General features: G+C 41.4%; 2 protein-coding genes and 1 long non-coding RNA gene across 3 annotated transcripts; all 3 read right to left on the bottom strand.

Annotated features, from left to right (window-relative positions):
• Positions 1 to 5,447: 5,447 nt before the first annotated feature.
• On the bottom strand, positions 5,448 to 7,536 carry LOC126591755 (uncharacterized). Its single transcript, XR_007612506.1, has 2 exons — positions 6,433 to 7,536; positions 5,448 to 6,379 (listed from the first exon to the last, which is right to left on the bottom strand). It is a non-coding gene; the product is annotated as an uncharacterized LOC126591755 (long non-coding RNA).
• Positions 7,537 to 8,621: 1,085 nt separating this feature from the next.
• LOC126590141 (transcription elongation factor TFIIS-like) lies at positions 8,622 to 10,867 on the bottom strand. The gene is made up of 2 exons (XM_050255700.1): positions 10,399 to 10,867; positions 8,622 to 9,889 (listed from the first exon to the last, which is right to left on the bottom strand). Exons 1-2 carry the CDS (start codon positions 10,552 to 10,554, stop codon positions 8,906 to 8,908), a joined length of 1,140 nt encoding a protein of 379 aa, XP_050111657.1. The 5' UTR covers positions 10,555 to 10,867; the 3' UTR covers positions 8,622 to 8,905.
• A 3,143-nt stretch (positions 10,868 to 14,010) lies between these two features.
• On the bottom strand, positions 14,011 to 16,708 carry LOC126589918 (rhodanese-like domain-containing protein 7). Its single transcript, XM_050255398.1, has 5 exons — positions 16,147 to 16,708; positions 15,528 to 15,779; positions 15,329 to 15,427; positions 14,720 to 15,013; positions 14,011 to 14,597 (listed from the first exon to the last, which is right to left on the bottom strand). Exons 1-5 carry the CDS (start codon positions 16,507 to 16,509, stop codon positions 14,232 to 14,234), a joined length of 1,374 nt encoding a protein of 457 aa, XP_050111355.1. The 5' UTR covers positions 16,510 to 16,708; the 3' UTR covers positions 14,011 to 14,231.

The following is a 16,708-nucleotide window of genomic DNA, read 5'->3' as shown; positions in this document are numbered from 1 at the left end:
TGTTTTAATTTCCAGAAGCATTGCCCTCCAGCTCTCTCCGATTCCGTGGGGCTCTCTCAGATTCCACAGCCCTCTGGCCTGTCTCTCGGTTGGAGACGGTTTACGGGTTATTTTCGATCATCTGGCTCTCTGGACCCTTCGGATGAGATGGCCTTAGAAGAGCTAAAAGCACTTCCAAAACGAATGGATTGTAAAACTATTCCGAAATAACCCAGTCTTATTCGGTATTTATCCACTAAAAGTTCATTAAAGTTCGGCAGAATTATGGATATCTTGATACAAAATTGAGGGTGGCTAGAAAGCTCCCATTTGTTTTTGTGTTTTTTAGATTATAAAAGTACTTTTTGTTAAAAAAAAAAAAAAAAAAAAAACACTTACGGTTCAGATTGTCCCAAGTGATGTACTGCCAAGTTCTTGAGGAAGAACAACGCACTTTTGGTTCTGGCCTGTATACCAATTTATGTCCTACCAAGTTCTGCAGGATGAATCGACTCAGATTCCTAACAAATATCTGTAAAGCATTTAATGTTTAAGCCTGAATTTTAATAACAAAATTAGTTGCGGTTTTAACAATGTTTTACAATAAGTACTTCTCGTAAAAGCATTCCCAAAGCGTACTCAGAAACACTTGCTTCAACATTGTCAAAAGCACTTGCTTCCACTGTCAAAAGCAAACCAACAACTAAAGCTTGTGTGCAGAAGAAAAATGATTTTCGCACTCATTTTGTCTTCATTTTTCAGTTTTCTAATTTTTAAATTGAATAAACTAAAAAGAATTTCGCCGTGTAAGTTTATCTTACATTGCCGGTCCCAAGCCCGGATAAAGGAGGAGGGGGAGGGCGTCAGGTAGTCGACAGCCGGCATTCCATGATTACGTCGAATCCTTATGAAATGAATCCAGAACGAAATCGCGCTAAAGCTAGGGCGTCACCCGTAAGTGGCGCACTGTGTGGCCCGAGCACAGTGATAAGTGAGCAAGGATCGCTGTATCTCCATCGGCACCCGGATGCAGTGTTAAATGAGCAAAGGGGCTATAGAAACTTCTTTTCGAACGACTCCACTCAAAGTTGTTTGGGAGCATATGCTCCTATCAACTTTACACGGGACACACAAAAGAAGTACTTTGATCCTATTAGACGGGGAAGGGTGAAGAAGCTAGGACAGAAGGGTAGAGTTCAAGAGAGCAAAATGCGTTTAGGAACGTGGAATATTGGAACCTTGACGGGAAAATCTATGGAAGTAGTAGAAGTTATGGTGAGGAGAAGGATAAATATTATGTGCCTACAAGAAACTAAGTGGGTTGGGCGTAAGTCAAAGGATCTAGAAAACTCAGGGTTTAAACTATGGTATTCGGGCACAAATAGAACGAGAAACGGTGTTGGCATCATCGTGGACAAGACCTTGACACAAGATGTTGTAGATGTCAAGAGGGTAGGAGATAGAATCATGGCAATCAAGATTGTAATAGGACAAGAACTTATCAATGTGATTAGTGCGTACGCACCTCAAGTAGGGTTGGATACGAGTTCGAAGGAGAAATTTTGGGAAGACCTTGGAGACTTGGTGCAAGGAATTGCTCAGACGGAGAAGTTATTTATAGGAGGAGATTTAAATGGACACGTGGGCAGGGAGACAGGCAACTATGGAGGTTTTCATGATGGCCATGGTTTTGGGGAGAGAAACGAGGATGGAGAAGCTATCTTGGATTTTGCAATGGCATATGATCTCTTCTTAGCCAACATCTTCTTTAAGAAGAGAGAAGAACATGTGATCACCTACAAGAGTGGGTCGTCAAAAACACAAATAGATTTTCTTCTAATGAGGAAAGGGGATCGTATAACTTGTAAGGATTGCAAAGTTATACCAGGAGAGAGCGTGGCTAATCAACATCGCTTGTTGGTGATGGATGTACATATCAAAAGAGTGAGAAAAAAGAACAAGACTTGGAAGTGCCCAAGGACTAGATGGTGGAATCTAAAAGAATAAAAACAAGCCATTTTCAAAGAGAAAGTAATCACCCAGTGTGTGTGGGATAGAGAGGGGGAAGCTAACCAAATGTGGGATTCCATGGCTAGTTGTATCCGAAAAGTAGCAAAAGAGGTATTAGGAGAGTCCAAGGGCTTTGCCCCACACCAAAAGGAATCTTGGTGGTGGAATGAGGAGGTACAAACAAGGGTGAAGGCTAAGAAGGAATGTTGTAAAGCCTTATACAAGGATAGGACCGATGAAAATGGTGAAAGGTATAGAAAAGCGAAGCAAGAGGCGAAGAAAGCTGTGAGAGAAGCTAAGTTAGCGGCTTATGACGATATGTATAAGCGACTAGATACCAAAGAAGGAGAGTTGGATATCTATAAACTAGCTAGAGCAAGGGAAAAGAAGACAAGGGACCTAAACCAAGTGAGGTGCATCAAGCATGAAGATGGAAAGGTTCTTGCTACAGAGAACGCGGTTAAAGACAGATGGAAATGTTATTTTCATAATATTTTCAATGAAGGACATGAAAGGAGTGCTTCTTTAGGGGAGTTGAGTAACTCAGAAGAATGTAGAAACTACTCTTTTTATCGTAGAATCCGGAAGGAAGAAGTGGTTGTAGCTTTGAAGAAGATGAAGCATAGAAAAGCAGTAGGCCCAGACAATATACCAATCGAAGTGTGGAAAGTTTTGGGAGAGACAGGTATAACATGGCTCACTGACCTTTTCAATAGGATTTTGAAAACGAAGAAGATGCCAAATGAGTGGCGAACGAGCACTTTGGTGCCTATCTACAAGAATAAGGGCGATGTACAAAATTGCATGAACTATAGGGGTATTAAGCTAATGAGTCATACAATGAAGCTCTGGGAGAGAGTCATTGAGCATAGATTGAGGCAAGAGACACGGGTTTCGGACAACCAATTCGGGTTCATGCTAGGGCGCTCAACCATGGAGGCAATCTATCTCTTACGAAGATTGATGGAAAGATATAGAGATGGGAAAAAGGATTTACACATGGTCTTTATAGATTTGGAAAAAGCGTATGATAGGGTCCCAAGAGACATTCTTTGGAGGATTTTAGAGAAGAAAGGAGTACGAGTAGCATATATCCAAGCTATACAGGATATCTATGAAGGAGCAAAGACTGCCGTAAGAACTCATGAAGGACAAACCGAAAGCTTTCCCATAACTGTAGGATTACATCAAGGCTCATCCTTAAGTCCTTACCTTTTTGCGTTGGTAATGGATGAGTTAACAGGACATATTCAAGATGATATTCCTTGGTGTATGCTTTTCGCAGACGATATAGTGTTGATAGATGAAACTCAGGAAGGGGTAAATGCAAAGCTTAACCTTTGGAGAGAAGTGTTTGAATCTAAAGGTCTTCGCCTAAGCCGATCAAAGACAGAATATATGGAGTGCAAGTTCAGTGCAAATGGAGGCCAAAATGAGTTAGGGGTGAGGATCGGAGATCAAGAAATACCAAAGAGCGATCGTTTTCGTTACCTAGGATCTATCTTGCAAAAGAACGGAGAATTAGATGGAGATCTCAACCATAGAATACAAGCTGGATGGATGAAGTGGAAGAGTGCATCCGGCGTGTTGTGTGACCGCCGTATGCCACTGAAGCTCAAGGGAAATTTTTATAGGACGGCAATAAGGCCAGCGATGCTGTATGGCACAGAATGTTGGGCGGTGAAGCATCAACACGTACACAAAATGGGTGTAGCGGAGATGAGGATGCTTCGTTGGATGTGTGGGCACACGAGAAAGGATAATATTAGGAATGAGGATATCCGGGGTAAAGTAGGAGTAGCCGAAATTGAAGGAAAGATGAGAGAAAATCGGTTACGGTGGTTTGGACATGTGCAAAGAAGGCCTACTGACGCTCCGATTAGAAGATGCGACTATGGGACAGAGGTTCAGGGCCGAAGGGGTAGAGGAAGACCTAGGAAAACTTTGGAAGAGACCCTAAGAAAAGACTTAGAGTACTTGGATCTAACGGAGGACATGACACATGACAGAACACAATGGCGTTCTAAGATTCATATAGCCGATCCCACTCAGTGACTTGGATTTTCCAAGTCTCCAACCGAGAAGTTTTCCTCACTCGGGAAATTAAGGGAACACTACTTCAACCTACATGCTCCACTCACAAAGCTTCAACATACAAGCTTCAACAAAAGAAAATTCAAAGAACTTAGCGAAGAATGCTTTGGTGTATTTAACACAATACGTTGAAATGAAGGAAAGCTTATTTATTGATATCCCCGATAAGTTACAAATATGTACATATACTTGAGTCAAAATAAACAAACAAGAGGGAGCCTTCACAAAGGTTGCTTAAGAGAAGTCTCAGCAGTCGGTAGAGCCCCAGAAAGAGAAGGCACCGGAGGGGGATCATTCAGAGCCTCAGTACTAGACAGAACCCTAGAAGGAGGAGGCATCAGATGTTGATCATTTGAAGCTTCATTACGCGGTACAGCCCCAAAAGACGAAGGCAATAAATGCCTTTGGAACAAACCCACAAATCTCTGATGATCAAGTAAAACCTGACCATCAGATTCCTTCATCTGGTCAAGCTTCCTCTTCATGTTTGTAGCATAGTCATGTGCGAGCCGGTGCAACTGTTTATTCTCATGCTTGAGCCCTCTAATCTCCTGTTTGAGACTCATCACTTCAGTCGCCAATAATTCAACTTGGCGGGTTCGAGCAAATAAGCGTTGGGCCATATTAGACACAGAACCTGCACACTGAACACTAAGAGCCAGAGAATCCTTAACAGCCAACTCATCAGACCGTTTGGAAAGTAGTCTGTTATCTTTGGGAGTGAGAAGGTTCCTGGCCACTACCGCAGCGGTCATATCATTCTTCATCACGGAATCCCCAACAGTAAGAGGACCAGTAGGGGAGACGAATGATGGGCGCCATATGTTGTCTGGAGAAGGCGGGGCTGCCTCTTCAACAAGGTTCAAGTCAAAACGACGGTCGGAGGGACTAGACATTTTCAAAGGTGTTGAAAAGAGAAGAGGTCGGACAAATCAAGATCTTAGAAGTGCAAGAATGGAGCTTCTACTGGTGGATATTCAAGTGTGCTTTGGAACTTAATGTCAGCCCCTATAAAAATCTGCACTCGACGAAGCTTCAGAAATCGAAGAGGCGTCTGCTCAGAAATCGAAGAGGCGTTTGCTTTCTCAAAAGCTGGGCTGCTCAGAGACCACGAGGGTCGATCTCAGAAATCGAAGAGGCTTGCTTTCTCAAAAGCTGGGCTGCTCAGAGACCACGAGGGCCGATCTCAGAAATCGAAGAGGCACCTACTTTTCCAGCCTTGTCAGCACCTGTCACACGCACACTCAGCTTTGCGGAAATTATGGGCATTCTGTCGAAGATTTCTGGCGAAGTAGAAAGCACATGAATCATACTGTTCAATCACCCACTTCCCACACACAACAGTAGCTCATGGATACCACATATAACTTTGCCAAAGTTCTCTGATAAAGTTGAGACACGTGAAGCTTGCAGCTCTCACTACATCGCTCTGACCAAGAAGGGTAAAAGAATAGCAAAGAAACAACACTAACAAAGTTTAGACACATAAATTTTGAAGGTCTAGCTATCATATTATTACCCACAAGGGTAAAGGAACAGTACCACTGCTGGATAATTGGAAAGTCCCGGTGTGTCAACCTCTGTGCTTCGTGGCAAGGTGGACTAGCAAACATGCCCAACCTTTACTCACATTCGAGAAAACACTCCCAACAAGATTGCTTGCTCCAAAATCGAAGAGGCACCGCCCTCCGAATCTCGAGAGCCAGACTCCCAACATGATTACTTTCTCAAAAATCGAAGAGAGGGTAAAGGAACAGTACCACTGCTGGATAATTGGAAAGTCCGTATGTGTCAACCTCTGTGCTTCGTGGCAAGGTAGACTAGCAAACATGCCCAACCTTTACTCACATTCGAGAAAACACCCCCAACAAGATTGCTTGCTCCAAAATCGAAGAGGCACCGCCCTCCGAATCTCGAGAGCCAGACTCCTAACATGATTACTTTCTCAAAAATCGAAGAGATGGTAAAGGAACAGTACCACTGCTGGATAATTGGAAAGTCCCTGTGTGTCAACCTCTGTGCTTCGTGGCAAGGTAGACTAGCAAACATGCCTAACCTTTACTCACATTCGAGAAAACACTCCCAACAAGATTGCTTGCTCCAAAATCGAATAGGCACCGCCCTCCGAATCTCGAGAGCCAGACTTCCAACATGATTACTTTCTCAAAAATCGAAGACACCGCTCTCCGAATCTCGAGAACCAGACCCCCAGCAAGATTGCTTTCTCAAAAAACGAAGAGGTATCGTTCTCCGAATCTCGAGAGCCAGATCCCCGACAGGATTGCTTGTTCGAAAACTGCAGAGGCACCACTTTCCCAACTTCAAGAGCTGGATCTCCTTGGATAAAACTTGTCTATAATCTTCACACGCAACATCAGCTTTCCAGATACCACAGACCACTTTTTCAAAGTGCTCTGACAGAGTTAAAACTTGTGAAGCTGGCAGCTCCCACTACCGTGCTATGACCAAGCAGGGTAAAGGAATATCATTATTACTTAATGTTAGGGAGACTCCTATATATGTCGACCTCCATCCCCAACGGACAGGCAGACCTGCAAAAATGCTCAACCCTTCCTCTTATCTGAGAGGGCACTCCCAACGAAGCCTTTCGAAATATTCAGCTTTCTTTCCCCCCGATAATACCTCTGTAAACAAGCTATACTAGAGCAAGAATATCTCATATCATCAGGGTTAAAAGCAAGAGTATCCCATATCATGCTTTTTCCCTGTCTTTTCCTTTTGCCTTGTTCTTACCTGCAAGACAAGGAGAAAGAGAGCAATCAGTCAGCACTTGGAATCAAGCTTCCAGCCATGAACTGACTGCCTGGAACCCCTTACCTGATTACTTACCTGGCATTGCTCTCGAGTACTCATCTTCAACATCTTATGCTTCCAGGGAAGATACCGCATCTGCCTGAGGAACAGATAGGGCAAGTGAGAAGGATACAAGGAAGCATGTGGAGACAAGCGTAACAGCACACGTGCCGATACATCCACTACTCTGTCAAAAGCAAAAGTATCCCATATCAGCAGGGTCGAACGTACTCTAGATTTGATGGACTTGTTTTGACCCTCAAATTCTTCAGTCGGCCTTATACTCTGGAGGAAACCAGAAAACCCTCCAGCCCAGTTCAAGAATAAGCATGTGGAAAGTTACTTCTTCAAAAGCAAAAGTATCCCATATCATCTCTTCTCATTTTTCTTCTCTTTATCCTTCATGCTGCCTGCAAGATAGGGAGAATGTGAACAATCAGTCGGAGCTCTGATTGCTTACCTTTTCTGTCACCTCTTTCAGCAGATCCCCTAGCTCGGCGACTTGAGGGACTCCTACTACATGGTTTGTATCGCGTTTGACCAAGCCTGAAACTACAAGTAAGCTTCAAGTGACATTGATACATTACCTTGTGCATCTCCACCAGTTACAGATACCACCCCTGGATGGAGGAAGAGTATTTCCAGAGAAGATGCCACATCTACCTATGAGACAGATAAGGAAAGTCAAGACGATACCACACTCCGGTACTTAGAAGTTTCGTGGTTACGAGATCATTCTCCCACAATATTTCCTAATGTCATTTGTACTAAATCATTCACTTGTACTCACTAAAGGAGAGCTTGAACATATGTACTTGTGTAAACCCTTCACAATTAATGAGAACTCCTCTATTCCGTGGACGTAACCAATCTGGGTGAACCACGTACATCTTGTGTTTGTTTTCCTATCTCTATCCATTTATATACTTATCCACACTAATGACCGAAGCAATCTAGCGAAAATCACAAAAAGTGACCGTTTTCGCTACCTAGGATCTATCTTGCAAGAGAACGGAGAATTAGATGGAGATCTCAACCATAGAATACAAGCTGGATGGATGAAGTGTAAGAGTGCATCCAGCGTGTTGTGTGACCGTCGTAGGCCACTGAAGCTCAAGGGAAAATTTTATAGGACGGCAATAAGGCCGGCGATGCTGTATGGCACAGAATGTTGGGCGGTGAAGCATCAACACGTACACAAAATGGGTGTAGCGGAGATGAGGATGCTTCGTGGGATGTATGGGCACACGAGAAATGATAAGATTGGGAATGAGGATATCTGAGGTAAAGTAGGAGTAGCCAAAATTGAAGGAAATATGAGAGAAAATCGGTTCCGGTGGTTTGGACATGTGCAAAGAAGGCCTACTGACGCTCCGGTTAGAAAATGTAACTACGGGACAGAGGTTCAGGGCCGAAGGGGTGAAGACCTAGGAAAACTTTGGAAGAGACCCTAAGAAAAGACTTGAGTACTTGGATCTAACGGAGGACATGACACAAAACCGAGCGCAATGGCGTTCTAGGATTCATATAGCCGACCCCACTTAGTGGGAAAAGGCTTTGTTGTTGTTGTAATAAACTAAAAAGAATCACAGGACACAAACAAGAAAAGTGCAGAAAGAGAAAACGAGAGTGGAACTCTAAAGATTGAAACTAACCTCCTCTGGTAACTCACAACAAAAACAACACAACACAACCTGAAACACCATCCCTAGCCGGGAATATCATTCACAATAACACAGCAATATGAAATTATTAATCATCGGTGAAACGAAATAAAAGAGTCGACTCAATAAAAAGCAAACAAATTAAGCCTAACAACCCTAGAAGAAGAAAACATGATCAACCAAAGAATTCTATATGCTACAATATTCTGAACCGGATCCATCCGTCCGACTAGTTCCCATTCGTCCAACTGCCCTAATCCGACAACCACGGTACAAACTGCTCGTTTTATGACTCTTATGACGTCGAAACGGCAATAAAATGTCCATGGCTCCTACAAGAATCCCTAACAGAACTTCCAACGATTATTGCAGTTTACACATGTTACATACGTTGTCATAGGTTCATCCGCACTCCGGGTCTGCATTTGGTAGTAAGTGGTCTTGCGCTGTCCACATCGACCGCATTTGAATTGATCGGTTGTGGCTTTTGGTGCACCTCCACGCTCGCACTCAAACAATGCTTTTTGTTCAAGCTTTTGGTTCTCCTCTTGCCTCTGATCACTTGCCATTTCCGCTGTTGACAGGTCCACGAGCCTCTCTGCCTCGATATGTCCAAGCAGAACTTTTCTGCGGAAATCTGGATTCTTTTGGTCCTTCAGGTTGAAAATCAAAGATCGATACTTAGCCTTCTGGGAGCCGGTGGAACCACCCCAGTTCTCAAACAGCACAGATTCCACAGTGACAGCAACTCGAATAGGATCAGCTGCATTCACCTCATCCACAAACCTTTCATCACCCTCCTCAGAAACCTTGGACAAAGCCTCATGCAGCAGTACCCTCACTTTGTCCCGAGCTGTATCATTACACTTAATCATAGAGGTTAACTTTGGGGGACCAGAAGAGTTCAGTGCTGGTTTCTTCACGTCTTTGGCTACCTTTTCATCCTTCACATTCTCCACTGAAGCAGCTTTCTCAGTCTTGACAGGATTAACATTTTGAACCTTTCTTTCTGCTTTGACAGTTCCGGAACTATAAGCTTTCTCAGAGCTTGGTTTGACATCACGATCAACCTTCTTAACCTCAACAGGTTCAGCCTTGGAAACCTTCTCAACCTTCACAGCAGATGTCTTCTGAACCTTCTCAGGCCTGGGGCTGTCGGCACGTGGAGAATCACGTTTTAGAGAGTCTATTCTTTCCAAGTTTCCATTTTTCACATTTTTCCCTACCTCGCTCATAACAATCTCTTTCCATTTCTCCAAAAGGCCTGAAGCAACCGATTGTATTTTTTTTCTAGGATGTTTTGTGAGATGTCGAAGACGCTTTCCAACCTGAAAAATTACATATCAAACGTCAGAAGAACAAGCTTCAAATCCAATTTGATGCCTTTCCAACCATGCACCATAGCAAAAGATATAGACAATGCAGCATTTTCGGGGCCTAAACAGACAAGTGCCTGGGGCGGGACATCAAGATACAGAACTTCAATTCAATCCTAAATGCAGATATAATCTACGTCTCTAAGAACTGAAACTGCATACCATCGTTTCGGAAACAGTTGAATCCATATAAGATAAAATACCAATATGATATCTCAAATTAGGGCAAATAATTTCTGATTTATGAATGATAAGTTCAAATTGTTATAGTCTACCAAATTTCTTAAAAAAATAAAAATAAAAAATAAAAAATAAAAACTTTCAGATCAGATACTGATTCATGTTATCTAGATGTGAGTAATTGAATTAACAGTGAAGAATAAAATCAAAACAATAATTTGACCTGAAAAATGAAACCTAAATTCAAATTAAATTGGGGGAAAAAAGAAAAAGGAACATACTTGGGTTGAGACAAGGATTTGATGAGTGACGGGAAAATTATTGAGCTGCTCGAAGGCCTCAAGGCATTCGCTTTCCTCGGCTCCTCCGTCGCAAGATGTGGCGGCGTCCGCCGATTTCTTCACGGCGTCGAACAGCTCCAGAAGATCCTTCTCCATCGCCCCCAATTCGCAATTCTTCCTCCAAATTGAATTCCAAAATCCACCCTTTGATAAGTGAATCGAAGGGGAAAAAACCCAGAAAACCTAGAAATCGAATCGACGGGGAGGAGTGAGAAACTTAGATAGAGAGAGAGAGAGAGAGAGAGGGAGAGAGGTCGTTGGGACTGTCGAAAGTCCTCTCCTTTATTTCGCTTACGATAAAATTTCCTCTTCTGTTTCGAGAGGCGACGCAAACGTTTAGACTAAATCCTACTGTGATCGGGAGATCAACGGCCCATGGTGTGGCACGTGTGCTTTAGGGTTCGGTTTTTCTGTTTGTTACCATTTCTCTTACTTTTGCTACGCGCCTTCTTGAGTACCACACCTACCACCAAAACCTAAAATTAGAAAAAGAACAGGAATCCACAGATTTAGTTCGTTACTTTCGCACGCTTTTGCCTTTTCCTTTTTATTTTAAATTTTTTTTTTATCAAACAACAAATTTCGTCAGATTAAATGTTAGATTAGTTCTTAACAGGATTTGAACTCACGGCATCATACAAAAACTCAACACATTTTCACTACTGTAGTAAATGACCACTTGTATAACGAACTTTGGTAAAGAATGACTTAGCCTCACAATAAACTCGTAGTTCATATTCACTTTTAACGAAAATCAAATATAAAACTTCTAAATTAAATAAATAAATTAGCTTATCCAAGCCAGGTACCCAAATACAAAAATATTGCACGAGAGTCACTTTAACTTTCCTGCTGCACTTCTCTCTTTATTTATGTCTCTTGATTTTTCTTTATTCAATCCAAATGATAGACAAAAGAGAAGAGGTGTGAGAATCACTTCTTATTGCATGAGTGTCGTTCTATATACAAATTAGATTTTAGAAACTCCCAAATTTCGACAGAAAAAGCTATTAAGAAGTGATTCCTCTTCAACTTCAAATCACTTCCGGACACGAAAATAAACGATTTTCCTTGAAATGTAAATCATTTTTAACTCGATTAAAATCAGAAAAAGAAAAGTTTTAGTACACACGTCAGACTGTAATTTGTCTGTAGAAGGAATGGCTAAAGAACAGCTTGTTCATTTACATAACGTGTGAATTTCATATGCTTATTTATTTTCAACAGGGTTAGGAGATCACATTCACATGCCAAACAAAACACAGCTAAAAAGAAAGTAAATAGCAAGAATGCACATACAAAGACGCTATCATTAGTAAAATAATGCACAGAAAGGCCTTCGCATGTAATTAACGACGATCAACACGTAATTAACAACGATCAACATGTAATTAACGACGATCAAGGGTACGAAAGTACAAGATTATTTGCATAAACTCTTCAACTGTAGTCTCATCAAAACAGGATGTCCCATGGTTATATCAGTCCACAAAACAGAAACCCAAAAGTTTTACCAGAATGTTCGATTCCCTTCCTCACTTAGCTTCGGGCTCCGGCTTCTCAATAAACGTCTTCCTAATCCAATCAAATGGCTGCAAATAGAATCATAAACTATTAGACTTAATTGTTCGATTAATAACTTACCAGAGCTCGGAGAAGTTCACGAAACTACCGACGCGTTGAAATTAAAGAAAATTAACAACGATAGCAAGATAAATTGCATCTTGTGCACCAAAATGTAGATGGATTTCATCCAAGCATAAATCTCAAAAGCATCTGCCAACACAAGTCCAACGAAATGGCGCTCCGGGAGCTAATGATTTCAATTCCTTCACTTTTCATCCAAAACTTTTTTTTTTTTTTAATTCTCACACATAGCAAATGAAAACAAGTCTCCAGTTGTGGTACTCGGTATCTTTTCAGCTGAAAACAGTTTTCGCGTGATTTCGAAATTTTTAAACCGATCAAAGTTTCAGCAACAAGCAGACAACTCAATCAGAAAACACATTCATCGGATTTTTTTTTTTTTTTTTATCAGGCACATACATCAGAATGTGAATCCATGGAAATCAGCTGTAGTTATCAACAATTAAAAGCAACAACACAGAAATACAGTAAAATATACAGTCCAATCCTTCGTTTTCATGCAAATGGATTCATCATCCACAAGGTTTTAGAAGGCGCTAGTCGGCGGCTAGGCAGTTTTTTTTATAATTTTAATTAAATTTCTTCTATACATAAATTGTACAATTGAATAACATATAGATAAAGTATTAGAACATATATTTTTTTTTGTCAATCGATAGATTTTGTTATATTAGATATTAAATTAACTACCAACGACGGAGTTTAAACCCAAACAATCATGCAAAGGCTTAACACTGCCACCATTGTGGTAAAATGCCACTTACATATTGAAAACATTGATTCAAGTATTGAACAACACACTTTATTGAAAAAATAAAAGGAAAACTAGTGACAAAAATTTAAAAACTTTAAATTTTAACAATAAAGATAAAATAAAATGTAAAATAATTAACTTTTTAGTATAAAAATATATTTTTTTTATTAAAATAAATAGTATAGAAGATTTTCGTTAAAATTTCATAATAAATTAGACTTGCAACCTAGGATCTACGTGGACTAGGCATGCGCCGATTTATTTATTTATTTATTTTTTTCTTCTCAAACGTCTCAAACGCGGATGACCAGTTGCCTAGCACCTAAATTGGCACTAATCGAAAATTTTTAGATCAATGATCATCCGCAATCTTAATGCTACAATTCTTTAAATAAAACATGGATTTCTAATAACCTTTGATCAAATTTGCACACGTGAAATGAATTATTTGATTTAAAAAAGAAGACAAAGGGCGCGATCAAACAGAGGGCATGGAAAATCGAAGTGACAGTGATGGGGATTTACAGACCTGGACGAGCCAAAGCGCACCGGTAAAGGCGGCAACGCCCCACCCGACGGCGGCTTGGAGATCGGTAGTATGGGGACGAAGCCTTGGCTTCACGAACTTGAACATACTCAATTCACCTGCCATTTGCTCCGACTTTCTGTATTCTCAGCCCTAACCCTCTCAAAGTCACACAAATTAAATGAGCGAAATCTTTGTTTCTCATGTCACTGCCAGAATGTTCCCTACACAATAAAGCTAGAACCTTCCGGTGCGGTCGGTATCACTTGATCATCAATCGTCCACCGTTGGATTGTTCTGATGGTTGTGGGACCCAGAAATCATCTCAATTAATAAACGTCTCTTTATTTCTTTTTCTTTTTCTTTTTTAATCATTTTGTTTTGTTTTTCCAGTATTTGAATTGACCGTGTAAAATTCTGTTTCGAATGCGACTCTCATGGGCCAAAACTACGGAGAGAGACATGGAGTTGGGCCTATAAAACAAACATCTCAAATTGATCACATGACGAGTGTGTAACAGCGTGATATGAATTTAGCTAAGTTCACTAGAGCAATGCATCTCGTAGGCACTCAAATCCGTGTCTGTCTCATCTGCACTCGAGTTTGTGTCTAGTAAGCGAAAAGTTGCAAGTTCGACTTTCATTAGAAGCTGCACCCCCTTACCCAAGAACTTATCCTCTAAACCGCATTCGAAACGAAGAATCAAGAAAACCAGCTACATGTGGGAGTTTGCAACATTTCAGTTGCTAGACTCTTAACAAAAAAAACATCTCACGCCTGATTTATCATTCAACATGTCCATGTCGATTTTCGAAACATTCTTTTCTTCTTCCCTAAGTCTCTATTTAAACTGAATTTGAAAGTTGAGTAGCGTTCTGCTTGATACTATCCGGTTTGCGTCCCTTGTCCGGACCACCAATGATCCCCCATGTCTCAAACTGCCTTTGTCGAGCTCGTGCCCTCTCCTTCTCTTCATCAGATTTTGACGAGAAACAGTACGGACAAGTAACTCCGTATTCCCACTGAGGAGACTCCATATCTGCATCGCTGACTGGTTGCTTACACCCATAGCATAACTTGTGAGTTCCCTGTGCTAAGCCATGCTCAACTGAGACCCTCTTGTCAAAGACGAAGCACTCTCCCTCCCACAGGCTCTCTGTCGGCGGAACTTCCTCAAGATACTTCAGAATTCCACCTTCTAGATGATAGACCTGAGAAACACAGATGGTCCAAATCAAACTATCAGCCAAGTTCGTTTTAACCTTCACAAACTAATCCATTCCTACAGATAAGATTTGTGGCATAAAATAAATACAACTTGAAAGATATTCACCTCTTCGAAGCCTTTGCTGAGGAGGAAACTTGAAGCTTTCTCACATCTAATGCCCCCAGTACAGTACATGGCAACCTTCGGAGGTGTTTTTGGTTTTGATGTATCCAGCTGATTGTTGGGGATTCCATTTGGACTCTTGACTTGCACCTCAGGATCACCATTCTCAGGTTCAGAAGGTTGAAACTGATCGTCTACCCAAGATGGGAACTCCCGGAATGCTTTAGTACTTGGATCAACTGCTCCTTTGAACTTCCCTATTCTAGTTTCATAATTATTCCGCACATCAATAACTACCTGGATATATGCATGTGTTAGGACTGCAATTAAATGCCATCATTCATCAAAACTTCATAAAAACACAGTAAATTCTATATACACAGTATCAAGCTGTTAAAAACATGATTTTTCCAGAATTAAAAAAGAGTCATGAAGGTCAACTTTTCTAATGCACTTGGTAGCGTTGGAAATTATACTGCTTAGTTTGCTTTAGACTACTCATAAATCAAAATAACTGAACTTAAAAACAAAAGGACAGAGTACATTCTGCATATTGGTTACAGCTCAGTGACACACGTATAAAGAAACCAGTGTAAGAAGGAAAGTACTCACCGTATCTGGATCGCTAATTAATGTATTCCAATCCCGTGGACTCACATACTTTCCGACCTTTTCAATTGGCGATACATCAGGCATTCCAAGACTAACAATCTGATTAAACATGTGCAATGAGAAAATCAGAACCACCTCACAACTGATAACAACAAAATATACACCTAAGTTCACGATCAAGTTGTGTTATAACCCGTACCTCCTTCTTCAACTTGACCCTCACATGATCCCATCTGAAGGGCGCGTCTTCCCCTGCTGCCAGAGGAGAACTACTAGTGTGTCCATGATGGATGGCTTCATCCTCTGGACTCACAGGTGACTCCAATCTTCTTAGTCCCTCAAGGCGGTTATCACTCTGGATGAACTCAAGAACTTTCTCCACCGATTCTCTTGTCCCACAAATGCTCCCGTTTATCCCTTCCGGTGCAAGTATGATACCGCCTGAAACACGCTGGACATGATCAGCTTAGTAAGGTACGAACTACACAGTACATAAGCTCAGGGAGGGTAAAACAAATTCTAATCAGTAAAAATGAAGGCCTTTGAGAATTGCTAAGCACAAATTAAGAATTTAGACAATAAACTGACAGCAAAAACAGAACTTTATCAAATTATCATTTGCTAATTAGCCAACAAAATTAAGATCGACATTTTCTAATCCAACAAAGCTTTAATCCCCAATATTCCATCGATGCATAAAGATTTGAAAATTACTTCCATTGCAGAAATTACCACAATTTATTTAAAATTTCATGGAAATTAACCATTAACAAACTAAAAATTAAAGAAATACAGAAATGCTGATGAAATGCGGGTACCAGTTCTTCGCAGAGCTGCTTCAATGGCTGCCGCAGGCGAGCATGGTCAGGAAAATCAGCGAACTTGTAGAAGGAGACCACCACGAGAATCTGCGAATCCGAGTTATCCGACTCGGGTGAGCTCGGAATCGGGACCGGACTGGTGGGCCCGGAGAAGCACCTGGAAAGCGTCATGCTTTGAGGGACGCCGCGAGAATCGGAGACCGGAATCCTACTGGGGTTGAAGAACGGCTGAGGAGGTCGATTGGAGGGCGGCGAAATTGAAGAAGCGTGGTGGAATCTAGGGTTAGGACTCACGGAGTGCAGTGGAGGTGACGATAGCATCCTCAGCGACAGTGATGGAGGTGACCTCCACCTCAGCATAAAGTGGGCTGCTGGAGGTAGGGTTCACGTACGGCGCTGCGTTCGTTGGGTTTCTGCATTGCTCTCGATGTGTGAATTTACAATCGTGTCCGTGGTATTAGGGGGACCACGTGGTGGGTGTACAGTGGGTTAGATGAGTGGCTTTATCCTGCGAATTCTTCATAAAAATTTGTCTTCCACTATTTCGAATAAGTGTTTA

This window comes from Malus sylvestris, chromosome 1 (genome assembly GCF_916048215.2).
Source record: "Malus sylvestris chromosome 1, drMalSylv7.2, whole genome shotgun sequence".
Lineage (NCBI taxonomy): Eukaryota > Viridiplantae > Streptophyta > Magnoliopsida > Rosales > Rosaceae > Malus > Malus sylvestris.
This window is presented reverse-complemented; position numbering and strand designations above follow the sequence as displayed.

Excerpts from the sequence above, each read along its gene's own strand:
- LOC126589918 (XM_050255398.1), bottom strand. The coding sequence starts at position 16,509 with ATGCTGAGGTGGAGGTCACCTCCATCACTGTCGCTGAGGATGCTATCG. Across the intron at positions 15,780-16,146 it reads AGCAGCTCTGCGAAGAACTG|CGTGTTTCAGGCGGTATCAT; the intron begins GTACCCGCATTT and ends GATCATGTCCAG. Across the intron at positions 15,014-15,328 it reads TAATTAGCGATCCAGATACG|GTAGTTATTGATGTGCGGAA; the intron begins GTGAGTACTTTC and ends GCATATATCCAG.
- LOC126590141 (XM_050255700.1), bottom strand. The coding sequence starts at position 10,554 with ATGGAGAAGGATCTTCTGGAGCTGTTCGACGCCGTGAAGAAATCGGCG. Across the intron at positions 9,890-10,398 it reads AAATCCTTGTCTCAACCCAA|GTTGGAAAGCGTCTTCGACA; the intron begins GTATGTTCCTTT and ends GTAATTTTTCAG.